We start from the raw sequence: 16,534 nt of genomic DNA, 5'->3' as shown, positions 1-16,534 counted from the left end.
AATAATTACAAAAAGTGTGTTGATAAATGTTAATCTAAGAAATGCTGTCTGTTTATTTTTTGGTAAATCATTGAAAAATTAAGGTTTCTAAGAGTGAAGAATTCCAATACATTAAAAGAAAGAAAGAAAGAAAGAAAAGGTCTGTAGAAGTTGTAGAAATACTTAATGGAAGGATGGGCATGGTTATGCATTTTGAAGGAAAAAGAAGGTGGTTTCTATAGGTGGTTATTTTTTGGAAATTGTAAAAATGTTTTTGAAAGTTGTAAGACTGTCCGTGAAAATTATAACGAGTTTATTATAAAGAAATGTTAAAAAGAAATTGATGTAATGATACAGGCCAGTAAGCCAGGACAGAGCAGGGAAACTGAAATATTAAAACAGCAGTTTGCAACCACCTAGAAAACTCTGTCTTCCCTAAACCAAGGACACTTAAGAGTCAATGATTTGCATTTTGCCTCCCTAAACAGAGGGTAAATAGCTTATGCCAAAGTTCTCAGGAAGACTGACGGGAGAAATCCAATTAGTGTCATTTGCTGTCCACACCCAAGGACAAATGAAGTTAGAAAATGAGCCTTATTTTGGTCAGTTCTTTTCTAGTAAAATAATTATGTTATATCAATCAGGTATTTAATAAAAAGACCATCTTTTAATCATAGGAATTGAAGTTTGCTGGCCTATGTTCCTGTCAAATACACTTCAATATATAATCTTTTGGTAAAATCAAGTTTGACAACCTTCCTAGGGTTTGAATTTTAAGAAAAGTTTTTTTACCTGGAGTTGGCTATAGGTGATTCCAATAGGCCCTGGAATGCCTCAATGGAAACCAGGGACCAATTTCTTAAGCACTGTGTACTGGGCATCTCTTCTACTTTAATCTCTCTCAGGGTAGGAGGCCTCCTGACCCAAGGCCATCATGAGTTTCCAGTTCATCGCCATCGACCCGAGGACTACGTTTGTTCTAATCAAGACTTGGAAGGGAAGCAAGTTGGATCCCTCCTGGGAAGGACCCTTCCTGTCTTGCTTACCACAGAGACTGCTGTTCGGACTGCAGAGCGAGGTGGGACCCAACACACACAGGTTAAGGGTGGACACACCTCAACTTGGACAGCCATACCAGGACATGTCCCCTTGAAACTGACGCTAAAAACTGTGAGCGTCTTAATAACCATGGTGTACTGGGCTCTATTTGCTTTAGGAATCTGGCAAATTGCAGGAGCTTACAATATGGGCTGGAGAAATATGTACAATCTGGATCATGCTTACCCAGTTAAGTTACTGGTTATAGATGACTTGAATGACTTGGATATTTCAGCCTTTAGGTCAAAAGATTGGCTAGGACTAGATTTAGGAGTAGATGCCACAGGACAAGATCCCCTAGGCCCATGGTTGGCAAACTGTGGCTCACGAGCCACATTCGGCTCTTTGGCCCCTTGAGTGTGGCTCTTCCTAAGTCTTAGGAGTACCCTAATTAAGTTAATAGCAATGTACCTACCTATATAGTTTAAGTTTAAAAAAATTTGGCTCTCAAAAGAAATTTCAATCATTGTACTGTTGATATTTGGCTCTGTTGACTAATGAGTTTGCCAACCACTGGCCTAAGGCATTGGCAGGTTTAGTGAGGAGTGAGCTGGAGCCTGGGGTCGAGGGTCCTTTCTCCGATGCACTACAGCAATGGTGCCACCCTCACCCCTTTGATGAGGAGCTGCAGTGATGGGTGTCACATCATCCCATTTGTGTATCGGGGGGTCTTAACCAAGGGTGAATTGGAACCGCATTGACCAAACAGCAAAGTAGTCTCCTGGACACTGCAGAGCATGAAAGTCAGTGAATGTCAGCCGTGTTTGAAGAGAAATGTTTAAATAAAGAAAAGGGGGGAAATGTGAGAATAAACAAGTCATCCCTTTTCTGTCAAAGACCGGTTTAGACAGCTGCCATTTGGGGCTGTGTGACTTGGCTTCAGTACGCCCCTTACGCCTTGGCTTCCTATCTTAACTCAGTCTTTGCTTTTAGCATTCCTTACTTCCCTGCCAACTCGCTGGCTCATTTAAGAAGACTTTAAGTCAGGGGTGGGCAAACTTTTTGACTCGAGGGCCACAATGGGTTCTTAAACTGGACCGGAGGGCCGGAACAAAAGCATGGATGGAGTGTTTGTGTGAACTAATATAAATTCAAAGTAAACATCATTACATAAAAGGGTACGGTCTTTTTTTTTTTTAGTTTTATTCATTTAAAACCGGCCGGATCTGGCCCGCGGTTCCATAGTTTGCCCACGGCTGGGCTAGACCCTCCCTCTGAATTAGCCAATCATGAAAGACTGTGCACCTGAGCTCCAATCAAGAGCAAAGGACAGGTCACGTGGGTCAGGGGTTATAAGCCCACCTGCTCGGTGCGTGGCCTTCCAGACCACGTGTGCACCCTTCTGCGTAGAAGTGAAGATGTCTGCTGGTGCCTGGCTCCCGGGTATGTTTGTGTTCTGCCAGGACACCTGACTTGGGGGCTCACCTTATTTCTGACACTGGGACACCTCCCAGCACTGCTACAGGTTCAGGGTTGACCAGCCAGCACTCTATTCAGGAAAAAAAAGATGTTTGGAATGAAATTAAGAATTATCCAACCTGTGGGAAGAACAGTTGCTCCAGTCCCTCGCTCATCTGCCTGGCTCCTGGCTGCAGAGCCGACAGGGAGGGCCCTGGGCACCGCCCAGCTGTGCCCTCGGTGCCACCCACTGAGCAGCACACTCTCCTCGTTGAAGCACAGGGACAGGGCCATGCTGAATCAGCCTGAGCGCGTGTTCTGGGAGGCTCGGGAAGAACTCTCCAGACACGGTGCAGCACCGGGCGACTGGCTGATGCTGCTGGATTATACGCGTCAGAGCGGATAAAAAGCTAAAATGTATGTCACACATTTTTTTTTATTGATTTTAGAGAGCGGAAGGAAGAGAGAGAGAGAAACATTGATGTGTGAGAGAAACATTGGTTGGTTGCCTCCCACAGGAGCCCCAGCACATATGGAACCTGCAACCTGGGTCTGTGCCCTGACCTGGAACCAAACCGCCCGCCTTCCCATGTATGGGATGATGCTCCAACCAACTGAGCCACCGGCAAGGGCACATGCAAATGTTACGAATATTTTACCACAATAAAATCTTTAAGAAAAAAGAGGAAGAGGAGGAGGAACATTAGGAGAGAGAGGAAGGAAGGGGAGGAAGGGGAGGAAGGGGAGGAAGGGGAGGAAGGGGAGGAAGGCGAGGAAGGGGAGGAAGAGGGGGAAGAAGCCAGCAGTTTCACCAAAGGTGTGTCCCACCACAGAGTGGACAGAATGAGTATCAGGCAGTGCTAGTATTTTTCCTTGCAAAACAGAAAAGAAAAAATGTGACCTTCACTCACGTGAAACCTGTTTAAGAGTGTGGCCCTGTCACAGCAGCAGTGGTGTGATGCTGACCTCAGTCCCAGGTCCCAGGCTGCCGTCACCCAGCACAGTCTCTCTCGCCACAGGAGCTCTCCTAAGACACAGCAGAGCTAGTTGCAATGTTCTGTCAGTTTCAATGCAGTGGGTTTTAAAACCCGGGAGCCAATTCAGATAAATTACATTCTGAACAAATGGGCAACAAGCATGAATATTCTCTCTTGGGTTCATGCAGTTTACTATGAGACTTTCCTTTTCATTTTATGTAATGATTGCTGCTAAAAGTGACAGTTACTGGCAAGAAAGTTAATTAGAATTTTAAAATTTGTTTTGTGCCCTAACTGGTTTGGCTCAGTGGATAGAGCAGCGGTTCTCAACCTGTGGGTCGCGACCCCTTTGGGGGTCGATCAACCCTTTCACAGGGGTCGCCTAAGACCATCCTGCATATCAGATATTTACATTACGATTCATATCAGTAGCAACATTACAGTTATGAAGTAGCAACGAAAATAATGTTATGGTTGGGTCACAACATGAGGAACTGTATTTAAAGGGCCAGAAGGTTGAGAACCACTGGGATGGAGTGTTGGCCTGGGGACTGAAGGGTCCTGGGTTTGATTCTGGTCAGGGGCACATGCCCAGGTTGATCAGTTATTCTCTCTCACCACTGATGTTTCTTTCTCTTCCTCTCTGAAATCAATAAAAATATATTTTAAAATCCTATATAATAAAGCGGTAATATGCAAATTAACCCTCATGCCATCGCAAGGTGGCTGTGCCCACAGCGGAGGTGGGGTTCCTGTAACAAACTGTAACAAGCAATCAGCATTATTTTGAGGCGTGAGCGGGTAGGCGGGGACTTGACCCTGGGCCCCGCTGTGCGCCCCAGACTCTGACAGGTGGGAGATCTTCATATACATTTTACTAATTTTCTTTCATCTCTGACACTTATATTATAGAGAATGGGCAAATAGCAATATTAAAATATTTCCTCTAATTAACTCATTTTTAATGTGTACGAATTACTGGGCCACTAGTAAATAAATAAAATTAAAATGTGTTTTCTTTTGAAAAAGACATTTAATCCCTCATCATATTAAATACATCTAAACTATTACATCTTTTTAGGTGCAAAATTGAGACAGGAGCCTTACAATATTATGTGGCCCAATAAAAGATGCAGTTAAGGTCGTTTAAAATCTAGAATAGCAATGTAATATGGTGTAATGTTTAAATCTGTAGGTGCAAAGGGCAGGAGGAAAAGCTAAAAATGGCCAGCCCTCGCCTCTGGAGAACAGGATGCAGACATGAACAGGAGTGGGCGCATGGGAGGTGTGGAGGGCAGGTGGCCCACTGGGAGGGGGGCACCCCTGGAACTGTTTGCTGCCATGCCTGTGGGACCCCCTGCCTCCCCAGCAGGCGGCACTGGGGCATCATCGCTGCTCTCCCTGCGCATCCTCAGAACTGGGTTCCAAGGTGCCCAGCGGAACTGAACTCTGAGCCCCATTCCCCGTGCAGCCAGCCTCAGGGGGCAGCCAGGGGGCGGCGAGGTGGCTGGGGGCCGGGCTCTGTGCAGGCGCCCCGGGAGAGGCTGGTGATGGCCCAGCGCTCAGTCGGCACATGAAGGGCTTCCTTAAGGAGCTGCTAGCGGGCTCCCCGGGAGGCAAAGTGACCACCAGCCGGAGAGGAGGGGGAAGCGGGAAGGAAGAACCTCGGAGATGACACTCCCCCCACCTCCACCCCTGCCCATCGCACACGCTTTGACCCCAGTGCTCCCTGTTGGTGTCTTGGCAGGGGCCGAGGTGGTTTTGTTCATTTTGTGTTGGTTTTTAAAGTAGCTGGGAGAGAGGCTGGGCCTGGGGGGGTCCGCTTCCTCCCGGGGTGAGTGGTGCCCTGTCCCGTGGCCACAGGCTGTCAGTCTGCCCAGCGACTAAAGGTGGGACACGCTGCTCCTTTTTCTCAGGTGCCCGGCCGCTGCAGCCCCTCTGCCTCAGGCTCTGCAGGGACGTAATCCGGGTCCCTCTGGCCCCTGGTGCCTCCTGCTGGGTGGGAAACAGGAGTGTCCAGCTGAGGATGTCTGACCAGGACGTGCTGCGGCGTCTCACCCACAATGGGGTTGCCCCAGGCAGCGAACAGCAGCCCTGGCCCTGCAGTTTGCTTGTGCTGGAGCTGAGGTGGGAAGGCCCATGGCCTGCAGGGTGCCTTTCGGATCAGCAAAGACACGTGTTGAGAGGCCGCGGCGCCGCAGTGAGCGGGGGTGGCCGTCCTGTTGGGACTGACAGTTGGGCACGGGATGGTTTGGAGCAGGGCTGGCATGATGTGGGACAGGGCAGGTGCCCATAAATGGGTTTCATTCATCAGTCTTGTTTCTCCTCTGTGGTGCTGCCTTGTTATTTACACTCTTACTGGATTATTTAATTTGAAGTTTCCTGTATTTGTGTCTCAGGTGGGAATTCTGTCTCAGAGTTCTTTATAATCCTCAACAGAATGTATAATGGATCTTAGAAATACCTGCTTATTAAATAACAAGCTCATTTTGTCACCTTGTAACTGAGCTCAGCGTGAACTCGGGCCGCTCCTGCCTAACCAGGAGCCAGGCATTCCAGGAGCAATAGAAATGCAGCCTCCAAAGATCTTCAGTTCTGCCCTCTGGCCAGTTCTGCTCAAGGTCATCTGCAAGGTCACAGCCAGAGCCACGCGCACCAGTCAGGACTTTCTCCCAACTCATGGTCCAATAGGTATGATATCCTTACTGTGTAAATATTTTACACTTTACTATGAAAAGACCAGAGCTACAAGGACATTATCTGTCATCTGTCTACTCTCCCTTCCCGCCTCTGCTCAATCAGTAATAGGTGAAAGAGCTTTAATAAATTGGAGAAAAAAATCCAGAAAACATACAGATGAAATACTCGTGGGGGGGGGGGAGGGTCAGAATCTGGGGTGAAGTGGGGAGCAGTAGAGAAGATGAGTGAGTGGCTTTCAGTGGAAGAGACAGGAAAATGAACGCTGGGTGGAGAACACCATCGAGGAAGGTCTGGGGTGGGTGTCAGTGGATGAGAGCGCAGGCCCAGGTCAATCCCTGTGCCCAGCACAGCCCAGCAAGCCAGGCCTGCAGGTGCCCACACAGACACTTAGAACAGCTAAGGGGGTTGGGAGGAAGAGGGAAGAACCATCTCAGTGAGAGATGTTTATGATCTTTTTTGTAATTTTTATTTCTGCTGGGAATGGAGAGAGTGGAGAAGAAAATAAATCATCCTTTCCTCTTAGATCCTTTTTTATTTCTTCATTTAAAAAAGAAAAGAAAAGGGTCAGACCCTGGGAACAGACAGGCCTGTTCACACACTCTCAGTGACACTAAGTGGAAATGATAGATTGGCCCTGAAACCCAGGGCTCTGTCCCAGTCTGCCCTCTCATTTGACAAGACAGATCTGGGCATTGCCCTCAGAGGCTCCCAAACTTCCTCACCTGCCCTGCCCCTCCCAGCACCCAATGCCCTGTATTGGCTCCCACCCCAAGCGTCCATCAAACACTTTCATTCTCAGACCATCATCTTCCACAGAGAACACTTGCTGCTTTTACTGGTTCTTTCTTTTCTGTCTCCCAAACTCACATCCTTCTTGCTTATCACCCACTCCCTTGGCCATTCTCAATAAGAACACGGCAGATGAAGGGTTGATGCTGTTAACTGTCAGGACTTTGCCCTTCTGGTGTCCGGGAAATAGGAACTGTGAGTCCAATTCCTCCTCCAGGAGGGGGTAGGGCATGGAAGAACTGGGGGTGGGCGCTTTCTAGAAGATCATCGCGGAGAAGGGATCTGGCCCACACCAAGCGTCTGCTGCTCCATCAGGTAGACGGGGTAAGAATTGGGGCCCCCATCCTCTTCTGGGTCATTGTCCTCATGGTTGTGGACCAGTGCACCCCGTGTTCGAGTCATGTAGGAGACCTGGGATTGGGGGGAGAGAGGAGGAGTGAGTATCATCTGCCATGCCATTTGCTCCCTCAACACCCCTGCTCAGCCCTTTTCTATTCCCTGATCCTGACCTTCTGCTTGTTTCTTTTCCAAGATTCCATCCAAACTTGATCCTTATTGCAGCCTCTGATCCAATAGAGTCCCAGATCTCTTCTCTAATTCCTTCTTCTGTCCTATTTCCCTTGTTCTATCAAATTTTGCCTCCTCTATACCCTTTTTGCTTATCCACAGCCCTCCCCCCATTTCTATATTTTGTGTCCCATGCATCTATTGTCTTTCCTCATAATTTTCACCACCACTGCCCCTCTATTGCCATCCTCCCCACCATGATTCTTCTGCTAGACTTGTTGCCCCCTCTAGTTCTGATCCATAACCTCTCCTCAGTTCCCTCGCCAATGGGTCCATCCCACTGGAGCATCCCTGTTCCTTACCAGGAAGATCAGGCCAAGGAACACCAAGAGGAGAATCACAGCCACCAGGACCACAATAACTATGGCCCATGCGGGGAATGAAGCACTGTCCCCCATCTCTCCCGCGTGGAGACCTCCCTGGGCACCATCTTTGTTCTGGTACGCTTGGCTCTGGTTGACTGGGGCTTCTGACATGACAGAACTCAGTTTTATGCTGGAAGTGGGGAGAGTAGATGAGCCAGTGGGCACCTGACTGGTTTTATTTGGACCAGGAGTGGAAGAACTGATAGATTTGTCTCCTGTGACCTTGACTGGAGGCCTTGTAGTCTCTGTGGCAGCTGTGGTTCTTCCTGAGTTTTCTGTATGCTCTGCTGGGATTGGTGTGGCCCTCCCTTTGGTAGATGTGGTCTTCTTTGTGTGTACTACAGCCTGCCCTGAGGCTCCTGTGGTTGGCTCTGTGGCTGCTGTACTGTGTTTCCCATGGTCTGTAGGCATTGCTGGGGCTCTTGTGATCTTCCCATGGGCCAATGTGCTGTGTTGAACAAGGGTCGATGTGCTGTGTTTAACATGGGCTGATGTGCTGTGTTGATCATGGTCTGTAGGCATTTCTGGGGCTCTTGTGATCTTCTCATAAGCTGATGTGCTGTGTTGATCATAGGCCAAGGTGCTCTGTTGAACATGGGCCGATGTGCTGTGTTGATCATGTTCTGTAGGCATTTCTGGGGCTCTTGTGATCTTCTCATGAGCTGATGTGCTGTGTTGGTCATAGGCCAAGGTGCTCTGTTGAACATGGGCTGATGTGCTGTGTTGAACATGGGCCAAGGTGCTCTGTTGAACATGGTCTGTAGGCATTGCTGAGGCTCTTGTGATCTTCTCATAAGCTGATATGCTGTGTTGAACATGGGCCAAGGTGCTCTGTTGAACTTGGGCTGATGTGCTGTATTGATCATAGGCCAAGGTGCTCTGTTGAACATGGGCCGATGTGCTGTGTTGAACATGGGCCAAGGTGCTCTGTTGAACATGGTCTGTAGGCATTGCTGAGGCTCTTGTGATCTCCTCATGAGCTGATGTGCTGTGTTGAACATGGGCCAAGGTGCTCTGTTGAACATGGGCTGATGTGCTCTGTTGAACATGGGCCAAGGTGCTCTGTTGAACATGGTCTGTAGGCATTGCTGAGGCTCTTGTGATCTCCTCATGAGCTGATGTGCTGTGTTGAACATGGGCCAAGGTGCTCTGTTGAACTTGGGCTGATGTGCTGTGTTGGTCATAGGCCGATGTGCTGTGTTGAACATGGGCTGATGTGCTGTGTTGATCATGTTCTGTAGGCATTTCTGGGGCTCTTGTGATCTTCTCATGGGCTGATGTGCTGTGTTGGCCATAGGCCAAGGTGCTCTGTTGAACATGGCCTGATGTGCTCTGTTGAACATGGTCTGTAGGCATTGCTGAGGCTCTTGTGATCTCCTCATGAGCTGATGTGCTGTGTTGATCATAGGCCAAGGTGCTCTGTTGAACATGGGCCGATGTGCTGTGTTGATCATGTTCTGTAAGCATTTCTGGGGCTCTTGTGATCTTCTCATGAGCTGATGTGCTGTGTTGGTCATAGGCTAAGGTGCTCTGTTGAACATGGGCTGATGTGCTGTGTTGAACATGGGCCAAGGTGCTCTGTTGAACATGGGATGATGTGCTGTGTTGATCATGTTCTGCAGGCATTTCTGGGGCTCTTGTGAACTTCTCATGGGTGGATGTGCTGTGTTGAACATGAGCCAATGTGCTGTGTTGATCATGGTCTGTAGGCATTTCTGAGACTCTTGTGATCTTCTCATGAGCTGATGTGCTGTGTTGAACATGGGCCGATGTGCTGTGTTGTTCATGTTTTGTAGGTATTGGTGAGGTTCTTGTGATCTTCCCATGGGTTGATGTGCTGTGTTGTCTGTGGTCTGTAGGCATCAGTAGGGAACTTGTAGTCTTCACATGGGTTGAAATTGTGTCTTTTGCTTGGTCTGTAGTCTTTATCGGAGTCGTATCTGAGGCAACTATAGTTGTGTAACTATTAGCTGCTGTATGATCCTTAACACTTCCTTTTCCTTCTGTGGTACCTGTTGCCTTAAATGATGCCTTATATGTTGTGCTTTTTTCTGAGGAAGATGTGGGGTTTTTGTCAATCTCTGAATTGACTGAATGGTAGGGAAGAATTATGGTACTTTTACTGTCTAAGGTAATGATGGTATTTTCCAAAGGTGCAGTTTTGGGGTGATTTCTCGTTCCTGTTGCTGTGCTGGTTTTGGAGGTATGACATGTTGTTTTGCTCTTGGGTTTTGGGGTTGGATAGTTTGCATTGGACAATTTTTTATGTGTGATATCGGATTTAGCAGAGCGTCCATTCCGGACAATTGGGTCTTTTCCTTGATTGCTAGGGTTTTGTTCAGAAGTGGGAGGAGCTTCAAGATGCTTTGTAGAGTTTTTGGAGTTATCTATTGGTTTGTGAATCGGCCTGAAATTGTGTGTGGCATTGCAATGGTGTTTGGGCTGATGGGTTTCTGTAGATTTAGGGTGGTCTGGACTACTATGTCCTAAATGAAGAGCAGTGTGGTGAGAGGGAATACTATAACCAAGGTTCGGAGTAGGAGGGGATACATGGTCAGATGTTGGGGATTCACCAGTATTCTGAAGTTCTTGAAGTGTGGTAGCACCTGTAAAGGGAGAGAGTCAAGTAAGAAACTTTCTCCATGTTCTTTCCTGTTTTGCTGCCCACCTCCATCTCTAGGGGTCCGTTTATCACCCCAGATCTATCTCCCCACCCAGTCACCTCAGAAAACTATGATATCTAATCCCCATCCTCACCTCCAGTCCCTGAACCTGTTTTCAGGTTGTGCCTTCAGCAAGAACGTTACCGTCCCCCTTCTCCACCTCTACTCCCCAATTCTGAAGTTTAGATCTTTCTAGCTTTATAGCATTTTTCCTGATCCTTTCAAGCAGATAAGATCTAGCTTCACCTCAGTGCTAAAACTTTTTGTGAATTCCTCACCTTGCCACGCTAGTTGAGTGTGCCTGTCCACCTCTCCCACTGCCCTGCCTATCAACCATAAATTTGAGAACAGACACTGATGGCATTTTGCTGCACACATGCTCCTTGAGGGTTTATATGGTATTTATGGAATGGAGTTCCCTTTCCATGGCCGAGCTGAGAAGAAAGGTAATAAATTCCAGAATCTTTGTTTTTCCATAACATTCCAGGTCCATCCCAAATGTAACGGCATGAGAGGCTGAGGTCAGACTCTGGCAGAAATTCCCACAAGTATTAGTAAGTAAGCACAGGTGATGAGTGAGAGAAGGATTTAAAAAGGAATGGAGGGAAGTTTCATCTTGATGACAGTTTGGTCTGGGCGAAGGGAAGTAGAAGAGATGGCTCAACCTCTAGTTCCTTCACTGGAGGCTCCTCTTAGAAGCTCACAGTGGAAGCCTCTGGGAAGATGAAGGTAGCACTCTTTAAGGAAGAGATATCTGCTCAGGGTCCTGAGAGGAGTGAGAGAGGCGGCTGGATTCTGGGAGAAGCTGACTGTGTTTAAGGACAGGGTGTGAGGGAAAACACCCTATCAATGAACAGATATGGGCCTTAATTCCATGAAAAGCAACCATGGGGACAGAGGAGATGTCTCTGAGTGAGAGCCAGGAGATCGCCAAGGAATGAGAGATAGTGTTGTTACATAACCGAGATTTCCAGCTCTGTTAGCTCAAGGTGGCAACCAGAACCTGGACCCATTCCCAGTCATGGGAAGCCACAGTCCACCCAGCTCCCCGCTGACAAGGACAGTTGGGGGCTGGGGAGCTCAATCCATGAAAGAAATGTGGGTGGGAGGAGAAGGGGGAGGTAGAGTAGCCCAAGTCCCTGAAGGGAGTGGAGGCTGGGGCGCGAGAGGAGGGCTGGACAGTCAGGCCATCCCCTCACTGTACCGGCCCCTTATCCCACTCCCTCGGCTGCTATGGCCCTTGTTTGCTGGGCACCTTCTCGGGGCCAGGCCTCCGTGCTTGCCTCACAGACATTCTCTGTCTGGATTCTCCTCCAATTTCCCAGCTCCCCTCAAGGCACCTTAGGAGCTGTCTACTTCCCTATTCACAGCCAAGAAACTTGAATGTCGTGGAGAAATGGTGACTTTCACACGATCCCCAACAACAGCAATGGCCAATCTTTTTTTTTTTTTAATCCTCACCCAAGGATATATTTTCATTGATTTGAGAGGGAGGGAAAAGGGGAGAGAGAGAGAGAGAGAGAGAGAGAGAGAGGGAGACATTGATCTGCTGCCTCCAATACGCACCCCAACTTGAGAGCAAACCCACCTAGGAATCAGACCCACAACCTTTTGGTGTCCGGGATGATGCGCAACCAACTGAGCCACCTGGCAGGGCACCAACCTTTACTTGACCATCGACTGTGAAACAGGCAGGCCCTACACATGAGTACATGTACTAACTCATTTACTTTTCACAACAACCCTTTGTTACTCTCCCCTTTTTATATATGAGCAAACAAGGGGGTTAAGTAATCTCCCCAAGAACCCTCAGCAAGTAAGAGGTTGCGCCAGAATGGAATCCATTCTGGGCTCCTGGCGCCCAGGCCACGCTCGCACCTGTAGGTCAGCCTAGTCCAGGGGGCAGGACGGGTGCAGCCCTCAGTGGGAACCTGAAGGGTGCTGTTCTGCTATTTGCTTATTTCATCTTCACCACAACCCTGTGAGGCGGGCGCGTGACCTTGTGGTCTGGCAGCGAAGGAAGGAGGTTCAAAGAGATTAAGTAATTGGCAAAGTCAGGCTGCTCCCTACACCCCAGGTGCTTCCAAAGGAGATGAGGGTGGATAAATGCCCGAGCAGTGGGTGAACAAGTGGGCGCTGCACAGCGCGGCAACCCCACCGCCACCCCCCACGCCGGAGCCCAGGCCCGGGTCCCGCCCGGCGCCCGCTTGGTGTCCGTGCTCAGATGCTCTGAAGCGCCATGTCCCCAGCTGCCTGCACCAGAGGCCGCTGCCGCAGCTGCAGCTCCGTGTGAGGACGAGGGCGCCTGCAGTGCAGCAGCTCTTTACAGTTTGTTGAATCTGAATTTCAGTCTTTGAAACAGTCTCACACTGTTTCCCGCCTGGCGCGGGGCCGAGCCCTCAGCCCTGCACCCTGGGTCTCTCTGGACCCACTGCTCTGTGCGCCTCTGAGCCGGTGCTGGGCCGCCCCGGGTTTGATCAAGATGGCGTTCACCACTTCCTAACAGGCGACGCGCCACGTAATTCCCACAGCGGCGGGCGTTTTGTTTGCTTGTTCACCGGCGTCCCCAGCCTAGAGCAATGCTGATCCCTGAGTCCCTCATAAACACTTGTTGGGTGGATGAACAGTGGGCTGCGACTGACGGGCTCTCCAGAAGCCTTGTCAGAACCCTTTCCTATGCACAGCGAGGGAAAAACAAACATCTTGTGGGCCCAGAGGCTGGAGGGCCAAGGGCAGCCCGTGCTGCGGGACCCTGAGCCCGAGCGGAGTGGTGGAGGCCTCCGCCACAGGCCTGGGCCACCGCTGCCACGGAGCCACGGCGCCGCAAGGAGGGCCTGGCCTCAAACAACCACATCGTGGACGCGGGTCCGTGTCCCACAGCAGTGGAACCAGCAGCCGACACTCGGGCCCTCAAAACGGCGGCTCCATCTACAGCGGGTGGAAGCCCCGGGGCTCCTTTGCCCTGGGCCACCACGGGGCAAAGCAGACTGAACCCCGGACCAGCTGACCACCTCTCCCCTACCACTGGGCGACTGCTTCCCTGGGAAGCGCTCAGGGTGTGGTGTTCGGTTCACTGACAGCACAGAGGCCAGAGAGGGCTGCTCCGTTCATATGCCTTTTCTTTTTAATATTTTTATTGATCAGAGAGGAAGGGAGAGAAAGAGAGAGCTAGAAACATCAATGATGAGAGAGAATCATTGATCAGCTGCCTCCTGCACATCCCACACTGGGAATCGAGCCCACAACCCAGGCATGTGCCCTTGGCTGGAATCGAACTTGGGACCCTTCAGTCTGCAGGCCGACGCTCTATCCACTAAGCCAAACCAGCCAGGGCTGTTCACGTGTTTGACAGGAAGGTGGGCGGTGCCCGATAGTGCACACCCAGGCAGCGTTTCCGCTGCTTCTTGCTGTCCTGCCCTCCGTTTGCAGTCATGTGGGGAGTGCGTGTTCAGGTGTTTATATGGCCCCACTACGTGACCTAAAACATAGACACACTAACACAGCACTGAAGGGAAGTACACCCTAATGGTTGCCCGGTGTAGATTTTCTTTCTAACTTTTTCTATTTCTCGGTTGCTAGACAGCATATACTGTTTTTGTCGTAGAAATGAAATCAAATAGCGTTTCCTGTTGGAGTCTCCCGGGACCCCAGGACACCAGCCCCGCTAGTCTCCCCTCAGAGGTGGCGCCTCTCCACTCCCATGGAAGGTCTGTGGCTGCACCCCGCAGGCTCTGGGGCCCTGGGGTCCAGCTACCTGTGTGGGCAGTGACTGGTCCCATGGATAAATGGCTCCAGCCGCCACCCCCCCCCCCCCCACCTCTGCTGGACCTCATTGTTCACATGCATTTCACCCGGCCGGGCCTCGAGCCCCCGCTGCTCACCACCCTCGCTCTGTCTGCAGGTCCAGCCGCCCTTGCCTTGCCCACCGCCAGCCATCGCCAGGCCCACCACCCACCGAGTGCCCCACTTTGGAATTCGGATTGCGAGTCTGCCCTGTGCCTGTCCTGTGCCCCAGAGTAAATGTCCCTCAGGAGTGACCGAGCTGGAGTTGATTCCTGATTCGTCCCCTTCTGCCCCTCCAGGCACAGCAGGAGGGGGACCAGAGCAGGTGGCAGCCCCATGGGAAAGGGACAGGGACACGGAGATGGGGGCTGACAGTGGCTCTGTCCCTGACCCTCGGAGCAGGAGGAAGCCATCAAGCCAGGACACAGGCGAAGGCACTGCCGAGACCTGGCAGAGGGCCCCGTCCCCGCCCCCGCCCTGGCCTCCCGGCCCCAGCCTCATATCACCTGGGTCACACTGGGAAGAAGTAGTTGCTGTCTGCTCTGCCCAGATCCTGCCCCAGCAGCCAAGCAGCCGGACTCAGCTTCCCCGCCCTGGGAAACAGCAGCGGGACCACCCCCTCTGCTAAGGGGAGTCTCAGTTATTAAGGCAGATCGGCCTGTGGAGGCCCCAGGGACCGCCCCGTCCTGCCGCCCCGTGTCTGGCATCCCCTCCCTGGGTTCAGTCAGAGCTGTTTCCCACCTGAGTGAAATGGGGGTGGCCACTCTGTCTTGCAGGGTCTGCTAAGCTCGTCCAGGCTCCTGTCCTGATGGGAGGCTTGGGTGCTTCCCAGCGCTAAAGTGGGGACAAAGCCCAGCCCCTTGCCGATGCCGTGAGGGCTCCATGACCCATGGCCAGGCAGCTGCTCCCCCATGAATGTGGGGCTGAGCACATGCGCCCGGGTCGGGGCGGAACCAGGTCAGCACAGAACACGACACTCGGGACACGTGCAGCCTGTGCCCAGGTGGCGGGCAGTGCAGCAGCCCCTACCCTCTGAGTCTCACTCTCCTCACTGTGCAACGGGCTGCCATCAACCACCTCCGGGTTTGGGGGGGATGACGGGAGATGAAGCTCCCGGGCCCCTGTGAGCTCCTTGCACAGCGCGGGGCAGGCCAGGTGCCCACAGCCCACCGACTGGCAGAAAGCCCTCCGGTGGCTGCGGGGAGCAGAGGGCCGGTGGGTTCATGGCCAGTGCGCCCTCGGCCGCCAAGGGGCCCAGGCTGGACGACGGGGCCGTGGCCCAGCCCTCCCACCGCACGTTCACAGGCTACTCGTTTCTATGATTGCTCATTCAGCCCCAAAACACAAGCAACCCGTCTCCACCTCTGTCCTGTGCGATGGCAGCGCCTGTGCCTCTGAGGGCGTCTTACCTGCCTCCTGAGCAGCGAGGAGGAAGAGGAGGCAGCAGCCGAGGCCGAAGCCGGAGCGGAGGCCGAAGCCGGAGCGGACACAGTGGGCCGGGCCGACCATGTCGCAGAGGGTGGGCTGCTTGAGGCCGAGGGCTGGGATCCCCTCACCTTATACGGAGCCAGGTTTGACGTCACGGGGGCAGGGGCCCCTCAGGCCTAAACCTTAAACAAACGGAGCCGCCCCACCCCACAGGGCTGCCTGATAAGGAGACCGCAGCTGCTGGTGAGGGAGCCAGGAGCCTGGGCGCCTGCCCTGGGCCTGGATCTGGGGAAGGAAAAGGAACTGGGAGGGAGATGGCTGGCCTCACCCCCTGCAGGGATCTGGGGGGGTCAGGGGGAGCAGGTGGCAGGGTCCGGGACTGGGTTCTGGCTGGGACGGGGAGGGGGAGCCGGCTGCCCTGTTCAGAGGAGATTCAAATTCTGGTTCTTCGCCACTTTTGCCTTTTGTCCCCGGCGGGCGCCAGCCCAGCTCCCCACGCCCCTTGCTCACACAGGGCCACTCTCGGCCTGGGTGGAGCTGCTGAGCGAGCGGTCAGGGAAAGAGCAAAGGCGGGCGCCCCGCACAGGCCAGTGTGAGGCAGGTGCCTGCAGGTGCCCTGAGAGGACAGCATGTGGAGACGGTGGGGCAGCGACAGGGAAGAGCAGACACAGACTGGGACCGGGACAGGGTCAGGCCACCCAGAGGCCCCTCTCCCACCTCATCCCCCCCACAGAAATGCAGACCCTCAGGCGAGGGCCCCCCAGGGCCCCCCTCTCTCCCTCCTGGT

General features: G+C 52.0%; 1 protein-coding gene across 1 annotated transcript; it reads right to left on the bottom strand.

Moving 5' to 3' along the window:
• Nucleotides 1–6,664: 6,664 nt before the first annotated feature.
• MUCL3 (mucin like 3) lies at nt 6,665–15,835 on the bottom strand. The gene is made up of 3 exons (XM_070418968.1): nt 15,729–15,835; nt 7,811–10,479; nt 6,665–7,352 (listed from the first exon to the last, which is right to left on the bottom strand). Exons 1-3 carry the CDS (start codon nt 15,826–15,828, stop codon nt 7,206–7,208), a joined length of 2,916 nt encoding a protein of 971 aa, XP_070275069.1. The 5' UTR covers nt 15,829–15,835; the 3' UTR covers nt 6,665–7,205.
• Nucleotides 15,836–16,534: the final 699 nt, after the last annotated feature.

Source organism: Myotis yumanensis, unplaced genomic scaffold (assembly GCF_028538775.1).
Source record: "Myotis yumanensis isolate MYYU_CA2020_CCGP unplaced genomic scaffold, mMyoYum1.0.hap1 SCAF_6, whole genome shotgun sequence".
Classification (NCBI taxonomy): domain Eukaryota; kingdom Metazoa; phylum Chordata; class Mammalia; order Chiroptera; family Vespertilionidae; genus Myotis; species Myotis yumanensis.
The sequence above is the reverse complement of the archived record's forward strand: the minus strand, read 5'-3'. Positions and strand labels throughout refer to the sequence as shown.

What these genes read in the sequence shown, in the direction of transcription:
- MUCL3 (XM_070418968.1), bottom strand. Translation starts at nt 15,828, where the DNA reads ATGGTCGGCCCGGCCCACTGTGTCCGCTCCGGCTTCGGCCTCCGCTCC. An exon ending in CCTCGCTGCTCAGGAGGCAG is followed by an intron (nt 10,480 to 15,728) that starts GTAAGACGCCCT and finishes CTCCCTTTACAG; the next exon opens with GTGCTACCACACTTCAAGAA. An exon ending in TCCTTGGCCTGATCTTCCTG is followed by an intron (nt 7,353 to 7,810) that starts GTAAGGAACAGG and finishes CCCCAATCCCAG; the next exon opens with GTCTCCTACATGACTCGAAC.